This window comes from Lepus europaeus, chromosome 19 (genome assembly GCF_033115175.1).
Source record: "Lepus europaeus isolate LE1 chromosome 19, mLepTim1.pri, whole genome shotgun sequence".
Lineage (NCBI taxonomy): Eukaryota > Metazoa > Chordata > Mammalia > Lagomorpha > Leporidae > Lepus > Lepus europaeus.
Genome location: NC_084845.1, coordinates 9681302 through 9690523, shown reverse-complemented (window position 1 = coordinate 9690523; position 9222 = coordinate 9681302). Strand labels below are relative to the sequence as shown.

Here is a 9222-nt window from a genome sequence, read left to right as displayed (position 1 = left end):
TGGACCTGTCGGCGGCTCAGGGCCCCGCCGCGGGCGCCGGTCAGCCAAAGCCCGGACGGCCCGGGCCCCGGGGGCGGAGGGAGCCCCGCGCCGGGCGGGGCGTTGGCAGGTCCGCTCTGGGCAGTGGGAGGTCCTGGCCCCGCGCCCAGTCCTGGGGGGACGAGGGGGGCCCGGAGGGCGGGGCGGGGCGGGGCCTCCGGGGGCGGGGCCTCGCGCTCCCAGCCCCGCCGCGGCCGAGCTGCAGCCCGGGCTCAGTCGCCGCCGCCGCCGCGAACATGGAGCCCCCGGACTCCTGGGCCCGGGCGCGCAGGGCCCCGCGGCTGCTGCTGCTGGCGCTCCTGCTGGCCGCACACCCAGGTACGGCTCGGGCTGAAAGCAAGGCGGGACTGGGCGCGGGGCAGGGCGGGTAGGGGGTGCGGCCCCTGGGGACTCGGGGAAAGCAAGGGAAAGGGGCTTTCGTAGGTCCCTGGAAGCAAAGGTGGGGACCCCAGGGACAGGGAATATAAAGGCGTCGGGAGGTGTCCTTATTAGGAGAGGCTTCGGGACCGGCCGGGCAGGAGACCACAGCACGGATCAGGGGCAGCCTGAGAAGTCTGCCCCTCCCCACTCAGGACCCTAAGTCGGGGCCCCGTGCGGCGGCCCCTCCCAGCAGGGGTGCAGACCCCCTTCCCCCGCGACTCACAGGACTCCAGGGCCTCTCCCCGAGATCAGGGACACCCCTCCCCCCCAGAGAAGCCAGGGACCCTGCTGTGGGGTTATGGACAAATTTTGTTTCCAACCTGTAAAGAACCCGCCGACTCAGGCCGGGGCGGGAGTGGCAGCCCTGGGCTATGACAGTGAAACAAAGTGTTTCCGCGCGCCGCCCCTTCCTGGGGCCCACATAAATCCACACACCTGTGTGGGGCGGGGAGGAGGCCCCTGGGGCTGGGCACAGGGAGCCAGGGGAGAGCACAAGGAAGCCCTTGCCTGCCCTGGCCGGCCGCCGCTCGGACCCAGCCCTGGGCACCGGCACTGGCCCCAGGGGCAGGCCAGAGGTGGGGGCCTGGGAGTCCGGGCCCCTGGCACAGGCCTGGTAAATAGTGGGTCCCCAGGGGTGGGGCTGGGCCGGGCCAGGCTGGGCGGGGAAGGATGGGAGGGTCTAAGAAGCCGGAGCCCGTGCCAGGTTGCCAGCCCGAGGGTGAAAGGGCGCGGTGGCTTTGTGGGCAGAAGTGCTGTCTCTGCCAGGACCCCAGCGGGAGACCCCCCTCCCCCAGGACCCCGGAGTCCAGGCGCCCAGCTCCCTCCGGCCCCGGGACCCAGGACCCATGGGCGTCCTCGTCCGTCTGCAGGGACTCCCCTTACCCTCTTCTCTGTCCCAGTAAAGAGACAGGAGGCTGAAGGGCGGGTAGGGGGCTCTGGCGCCAAGCCGGGCAGGTCTCAGCCAGCCTGTCCCTCCCACATTCCTGAGACCTGCCCAGCCCTGTCCCCCCTCACCGCCCCCACACACCCATCCCGCCCCTGCCCTCAGCTCCGGGCCCAGCCGCAGCAGCCTACACCCCAGCCCCCCACGCATGAGAGAGCAGACAGACAGAGCCCCAGGGCCCGGGAGATGGAGCCCCAGGCCGGGAGCTGCACCTGCAGAGATGGAGACCAGACAGGGACAACCCGGATTCCACCTCCCCGATGGCCCCTGGGCCGGGGTGCCCGAGGGGAGGGACTGAGCCTGGCCTGGCCCTGCCCTCAAGGGGCGTTTGCTGGAGTGGGAGACACTGAACCAGGGCCGCCCCGGGGGAGCCCTTAACGCTGCAAGGGGAAGGAGAGACTCAGAGACGCGGAGATGGGAGATGGAGGGGGAGTGGGGGCCGTGGGGACAAGGGGTGCTGCCGGGAGGGGTCTCCCAGACAGCCCGCTTGCTGTCCCGCAGGTGCCCAGGCTGAGGTGCACGTGTCGGTGCCCCCCCTGGTGGAGGTGATGCGAGGGGAGCTGGTCACCCTGGACTGCACGCCCTTTGGGGCCCAGGACCACTTTGTGCTGGAGTGGTTCCTGGTGAGTGCCCTGGGCTGGGGGTCGCGTCGGGGCCCACCCGCGAACACGCCTGCCCCCCTCAGGGCCCGGAGGACCCCTAGAGATCCACCGGGCTGTGCTGGTTTCACTCATGGGGAAACTGAGGCCCAGCGCGAGAAAGGGGCCGGGCAGAGGCTGTGCAGTCGGGACACTGGGGTGGAGAGAGAGAGATGGGAACAGAGTGAGGGAGAGGGAGGTGGGGGGGCAGACAGGGCGGAGGGTGGGGCAGGAAGGGGTGGAGAGTGGGGCAGACCGAGCAAGAGAGACAGAGGAGGGTGGGAGCAGCCTCCCCTGACACCCCCACCCCTGACACCCCCGCACCCACAGATCGACCGCTCCGGGGCCCGCCGCCGCCTGGCCTCGGCAGAGCCACAGGGCCCTGAGCTCCAGGGCACGGTGCACGACTCCTGGGGCCGAAGCCCCCCATACGAGCTGGACTCCCGCGGGCGCCTGGTGCTGACCAAGGCCCAGGTGGGCGACGAGCGGGACTATGTGTGTGTGGTGAGGGCGGGGGCCGCAGGCACCGCTGAGGCCACCGCCCGGCTCCGGGTGTTTGGTGAGTGTCCCCCCCAGGGGGGCCTTCAGGAGGGTGGGCGGGGAGGGGAAGGCACAGGGGAGGGGCTCCTGACCCCCCCCCCCCACCGTCTTCCCTGTAGCAAAGCCAGAGACCACTGAGGTCTTCCCCAACAAAGGGACGCTGTCCGTGATGGAGGAGTCGGCCCAGGAGGTACCTTGGGGACTGGATTTGGTTCCGGGGCGCTGGGGGCAGAGGGGCAGGGGGCCTGGACTCCTGGGTCCTGCACGGGAGACCTGGGCTTCTGTCTGGAGACAGGAGCTGGGAGTAGGAACTGCTGGGTCCCCAGGGAGCAGGGGGGCGGGAGCCCCGGGCTCAAGGCCAGGCCGATGCCCACCCCCCCTCAGGTTGCCACCTGCAGCAGCCAGAACGGGAACCCGGTCCCCCAGATCAGCTGGTACCGGGACGGGCAGCGCCTGGAGGTGCCCACGGAGGTGAATTCAGGTGAGCGGGCGGGGGGCTGGGGGAGGGGTGGGGCCGGCTCACTGCCCCCTTTGTAAGGGCAGAAAAGCAGGACAAAGAGGAGACACAGACCAGGGGCTCAGGGCCAGAGCGGGTATGCAGAGACAAATCCGAGAGGCGCTCACTGTGGCGCGGGGACCGCGCCAGGGCCAGGGCTGGGCCAGCAGAGCCCAGGGTGGCCCAGAGGGCTGAGCTCTCAGGATGGGGGTGCGGCTCTGGAGGCTCTGGGCTCAGGGGCTGGCGTCTGTTCCCCGCGGCGGCCTGGGTCCTGGCTGCACACCCCGCCTGTCCCCCAGAGGCCTACATGACCAGCCGCAGGGTGCGGGAGGCCTCGGGCCTGCTCTCCCTCAGCAGCACGCTCTACCTGCGGCTCCACAAGGCCGACCGCGACGCCCGCTTCCACTGCGCCGCCCACTACAGCCTGCCCTCCGGCCTGCACGGCCGCCTGGACAGCCCCGAGTTCCGCCTCACCCTGCACTGTGAGTCCACCCCTCCCGCTGGCCTCTGACCTCTGACCCCGAGTGGGAGCCCCCACCCTGCCTTGTGGGCCCCACTTGGCACCCTGCGCCCCTTGGAGCGGGTGCCCCGCCCTCTCCCACTGGGTTGGGTTCCCCGCAAGACTTCTGACCCCACATCTCACGCTGACCTCTGACCCTTGACCTGTACAAGCTCCAACTCTGGGGCCTGATCTCAGATGGAGTGTGAACATGGGCTTTGGAGCATATGACCTCTCACCTTTGATCCCTCTCGTCCCCCCGCCGCCTTTCTCCTAGACCCCACGGAGAACGTGCAGTTCTGGGTGGGCAGCCCGGCCACCGCGGAGGGCTGGGTGCCGGAAGGTGACTCCGTGCAGCTGCTCTGCCGGGGGGACGGCAGCCCCAGCCCTGAGTACACGTTCTTCCGTCTTCAGGTGACTCCGCCCCCCGCCAACCCCGGGGTTCCTTGGGGGGCCCTCAGCGCCTGGCCTCTGTGACCTCTGTGAACCTGTGCCGGCCCCGGCCCCGGCCCTGTCCCAGTGTGACTGATCTGGTGACCCCTTGGCCACCAGACGCTCGCTCGCTGGGCCAGGGTGGCTCCTAAGCCTGGTTCCTCATCTCTGGCCCCCCAGGGCGAGCAGGAGGAAGTGCTAAATACGAATCTCGAGGGGAACCTGACCCTGGGGGGCGTGCATCGGAGCCAGAGCGGCCGCTACGGCTGCAGAGTGGAGGACTACGACGCCGCCGAGGACGCGCAGCTCTCCCGGACCCTGGAGCTGCACGTGGCCTGTGAGAGCCTTGGCGCGGGTGCAGGGCCTGGGCGCGGGCGCAGGCGCAGGCGCAGGCGCAGGCGCAGGGCGGGCCCTCCCCTCCCCTCCCCTCCCCTCCCCTCCCCTCCCCGCCACAGCCCTGCACAGCCCTTCCTATGCATGCCCTGTGTCAACTTTGGTCCTCTCCGCCTGGGAACCTGCCCTTGCCCCTGCCCCCTCCAATCTACCCAGCCCGAAGCAGCTCTTCCCAAAGCACACACATGACACACACACACACACCCCGCCATGCGCTTAGAACCTGCTGTAGCTCCCTAGTACCCTCAGAAGAAAGGCAGGTGCCTGACCACAGCTCTCAAGGCCTCCCTGGACAGCTGTACCTTCCACTCGCCCTTCTTCCCCGTCCAGGCTACCTCCCCCTCACCCCGGGCTCCCCTCCTCTCCGCCATCTTCACATTGTCACTCCCATCCTCTCTCCCTCTTTGTTTTTTAAGATTCATTATTTGAAAAGCAGTTACAGAGAGATAGAGAGAGAGAGAGAGAGAGAGAGAGAGAGAGAGAGAGAGGTCTTCCATCCACCGGTTCACTTCCCAAATGGCCACCATGGCCAGGGCTGAGCCAGGCCAAAGCCAGGAGCCAGGAGCTTCTTCCAGGTCTCCCACGCGGGTGCAGGGGCCCAAGCACTGGGCCATCTGCTGCGTTCCCAGGTGCCTGAGCAGAGAGCTGGATTGGAAGTGGAGCAGCTGTCATGCAGGATGCCTGCACAGCAGGTGCTGGCTTAACCCCCTGCCCCCCCGGGCCGCCCCCTCTCTGCCTGATCCTGACCAGTTTCTGGGATCCCAGGCTTCCAGGCTGTTCGCACCCCAGCCCTGGGCTCAGACTCTGCCCCTCGGGCACTGCTTATCCGGGGAAGGCTCTGCACCGGATCCTGGGGACCCCTCTGTGAGCAAGCCGGTCCCCTCCCCCTCGAGGAGGGGCACAGAGAACCGAGGCCACGGGCGGCAGATGTCCTCAGTGCGGCCGCGGAGCCCAGGCAGTGCCCGCTGATAACACAGAGGCCTTGGCCTGGGGGAGGGGTGGTGCTGGAGTCAGAAGCTGGGAAGCCCCCGGGGCCGGGCCTGGAGGAAGGAGGCTGGGGCAGCGGCACACGGTGCGGCCACAGCTGGCCCCCACAGCCACGTGGTCGTCCACGGTCAGGGCGAGCGGACTGGGCCTTCACATTCCCAGGCCAGGCGGTCACCGGCTGCCGGCTGCCCAGGGAAGGGGCCGTGACCTTGGGCAAAGGGTGCTCGCGGCTTCTTCCCCTAGAGGCTGACAGCTGCAGGCTGACAGCTGCCATCCTCGGCAGCTGGGAAACCAGTCCCTCAGAGCTGCCGTGGGGGCCTGGGGTTTCCTGGTAGGGGATCGGGGAGGCCCCCGTGAGGAGGGAACATCTGAGTTAGAAGCCGAAGAATGCGGTCAGAAAAGCGAGCAGCGCTCCGGGCAGAGTGGGCCGGTTCAAAGGGCCTGGGGTAGGACCTGACTTCGTGTAATGGGAGAAAAGCCTCGGGCCGCCTGCATCCAGTGTCCCAGCTGCTCCACTTCTGATCCCGTTTCCTGCTCATCTGTGCCCTGGGAGGAGCAGGTGGTGGCTGAGTTGCTTGTGTCCTACAGAGGAGACCCAGAGGGGGATCCGGGCTCCTGGTCTTGGCTGTTGGGGGCATCATCTCAGGAGTGCACTGGGGGGTGGAAGACCTTGCACTTTCGCTGTCTCTCACTCTCGTTCTCACCCTGCCTTTCGAAGAGGAGAAAAAGCGAATTTTCAAGAAGAAAGAGAACAGGGCAGTTGGTGCTTAGTGGGCAAAGGAGGAGGGTGGGAGGTGGCCCAAGAGGGGAGCCCGGGCCAGGCCAGCCAGGACCCCTGGGGCTGCGTCAAGGAATTTGGCCCTGATGGCGAGGGTACTGGGGAGCCACTGCAGGGCTGTAAGGGGAGGGGAGGGCTGGTGGGTGTGTGCTTGGGGAGGTGGTCAGGACAGCCAGACGGGCTCTAAGGTGGACAGAAGTGAGAGGGATCTCTGGGGGGTGGAACAGGTAAAGTGCTAATAATGAACCAAGGCGGGGGCACAGGGCTTGGGCTGGGAGTCCCAGGGGCTCGGGCTCCCCTGTGGACTCTGGAGAAGAGGGGGCAGGGATTTTGGCACTGGCCTGGCTGGGCGGAGGAAAGGAGGGTCCCCACTCCCGCTGTTGAGGTTGTCCAGCCCCGTCTGCGCCCCCGGCAGCCCCGGAGAGCCCCTATCGGAGCTGGCGAGGGGTTGCGGGAGCTGATGGCCTGTGCCCCCCCCCCCCCCCCCGCAGACCTGGACCCCCTGGAGCTGAGCGCTGGGGAGGAGCTGTCCCTGCTCCAAGGCAGCAGCCACACCGTGAACTGCTCCGCCCACGGTCTGCCCGCCCCCGCCCTGCGCTGGACCAAGGTGCGGGCCATCGGGGCCCTGTCCCCCACGCCTCTTCCCTCCCATCGGCCCCGCGCCCCCTCTCACGGCCCTGCGCGGCCCCCTCTCCCCTCCCCAGGACTCGGCACCGCTGGGGGATGGCCCCACACTCCCGCTCAGCTCCGTCACCTTCGACTCCATGGGCACCTACGTGTGTGAGGCCTCCGCGCCCACCGTGCCCTTGCTCACCCGCACCCGGGCCTTCCAGTTGCTCGTCCAAGGTTCGGGCGGGGCGACTTGGAGGTGGAGGGGGGGGACAGGGCTGGGGTAGGGCGCCCACGACGGGTCCACACGGGGCCCTCTCTGTCTCTCTCCTTCCCCTCCCTCTCACGGTGGTCCACCCCCACCCACACCGCCTACAGGGTCCCCAGAGTTAAGGCCAGAAGAGATTGAGCCCAAGACAGAGGGCGGCTGGAGAGAAGGGGATGAAGTCACGCTGGTTTGCTCTGCCCGCGGCTACCCAGTGCCCAAGCTCAGCTGGAGCCAGCTAGGTGGCAGCGTAAGGGACTGCCCCCGGCCCTGGCCCCGGCCCCAGCCCCCCCCCCCACGGGCATCCTGGGCACTGGACTTCCTTCACCTCTGCCCTTACCCCCAGCCCCTGATCCCTCGGGGCCCGGGCCTGACCCGAGCCTCCACAGCCAGCAGAGCCAGCCCCCAGCGGGCAGGGCTGGGTGATCAGCTCCCTGACCCTGAAGGTGACCAGCACCCTGAGCCGCGACGGCGTCTCCTGTGAGGCCGCCAACCCCCACGGGAACGTCCGGCACGTCTTCCACTTCGGCACCGGTGAGCCAGGCCAGAGGGCCGAGGGCGAGGCGCTGGGCGGGGCGGGGGCGGGGCCATGCCCTCTGACCCCTCCCCTCTCTGCCTGCTCTTGCAGTGGCCCCCCAGAGCGCGCAGGCCGGAGTGGCTGTCATGGCTGTGGCCGTGAGCGTGGGCCTCCTGCTGCTCGTGGTGGCCGCCTTCTACTGCATGCGACGCAAGGGGCGCCCCGGCTGCTGCCGGCGCGGGGAGAAGGGGGCTCCGTGAGTGACCCCGCCCCCTCCCCAGCTCCACCCCGGCCCCATTGCCAAGTGAACCCCATCTCAGTCCCGTAGCCTTCTCCAAGCCCGTCCTCACCCTAGCACCCACTGCGATCCCAACTCCGACCCCTCCTCACCCTCAGACCTGTTGCCTCTCCCGGCCCCAGCCCGGCTCCACCCCCACCACGCCCAGCTCCCCCTAGCTCCTCCACTCGGGTCCATCACCCCCAGACCCAGCAGTCACTCCAGCTGCCCCCGTCCGCAAACGCAAGTTCTCACCTAACCTCATCTTCAGCCCCAGTAGCCTCGGCTTCAGTCCGGGACCGTCCCAGACCCGTGCCCCAAGCCGCTCCAACCCCATTCCTAACCCCAGTGCCCTCACCATGTCCATGCCTCCTCGCCCACTCCCACGCGTCCCCTAGTCAGTCTCCACGAAGCCCGCCCCACCCTTGTCCTCCTGCCCACACCCAGTCCCTGCACCACCACCCATGAACGCCCCCCTCACACTGCCTCCTGCAGGCCACCTGGGGAGCCGGAGCTGAGCCACTCCGGGCCGGAACAGACCGGCCTGCTCATGGGAGGTGCCTCTGGAGGAGCCAGGGGCGGCAGTGGGGGCTTCGGAGATGAGGTGGGTGAGGTCCTGGTCGCCCCCTGTGACGGAGAGCCTGCTGGGTAGAGGGACAGCCTGGGGAAGGTGGCGGGGGGGGGGGTGTGGGCTGAGCTCCTGTGCTCTCTCCCTAGTGCTGAGCCTGAGGGACTCAGAGGCAATCACTGGACCGGAGCTGGGCCTTGGAGAAGCAGCCGAATGCCCGCCCGCCCGCCCGCCCTGCCCGCCCTCTCCGGTCTCCCTGCCCGGCCCCTCCCTTCCTTCCTCTGCCTGCAAGGCAGGGACCGGCAGCCATCAGCGTCCCTGGGCGGGGGGCGGGAGGCTGGGAGGCTGGGAGGGAGTCTTCCTGCAGGGACTGTGACTCTCCCAGGCCCCAGAATAGCTCCTGGAGCCCAGCCCAGGGCCCGGCCTAGGATGAGGCACTGAGGGTCGCCGGCCGGCTGGGGCTATTTTTACCTCCTGCCTCCCTTGCTGGTCCCCTCACCTGCTGCATAGTCGGACACTGGATCCCCGCTCCCGCCCCTGCCCTCACCCCCACTCCATCATCCATGGACACTGGAGTCTGGAATAAATGCTGTCTCACGTCAACACCGTTGTGCAGGCCAGAGCCGCCTCTAGGGGGCGAGGAGCGGGGCGCAGGTGCTTCCCCTACCCCGCGCAAGACCTTGGAAAAAGCCTGATGCCATGGGAAGAGAGAGGAGACACAGACCTCACAGCGACTCAGCTGGCCGAGGGCGGGAGAGAGATGCGAGGGCAGCCGAGATGCCACCGGTCCCTGAGGACCAGGGCGGGACCAGGCCTGCTCG

General features: G+C 68.7%; 1 protein-coding gene across 1 annotated transcript; it reads left to right on the top strand.

Moving 5' to 3' along the window:
• The first annotated feature begins 246 nt into the window (after positions 1 to 246).
• On the top strand, positions 247 to 8997 carry BCAM (basal cell adhesion molecule (Lutheran blood group)). The gene is made up of 15 exons (XM_062177232.1): positions 247 to 357; positions 1904 to 2025; positions 2371 to 2599; positions 2700 to 2770; positions 2965 to 3061; positions 3376 to 3558; positions 3853 to 3989; positions 4188 to 4344; positions 6657 to 6772; positions 6870 to 7011; positions 7153 to 7289; positions 7429 to 7573; positions 7668 to 7812; positions 8329 to 8437; positions 8551 to 8997. Exons 1-15 carry the CDS (start codon positions 276 to 278, stop codon positions 8554 to 8556), a joined length of 1878 nt encoding a protein of 625 aa, XP_062033216.1. The 5' UTR covers positions 247 to 275; the 3' UTR covers positions 8557 to 8997.
• Positions 8998 to 9222: the final 225 nt, after the last annotated feature.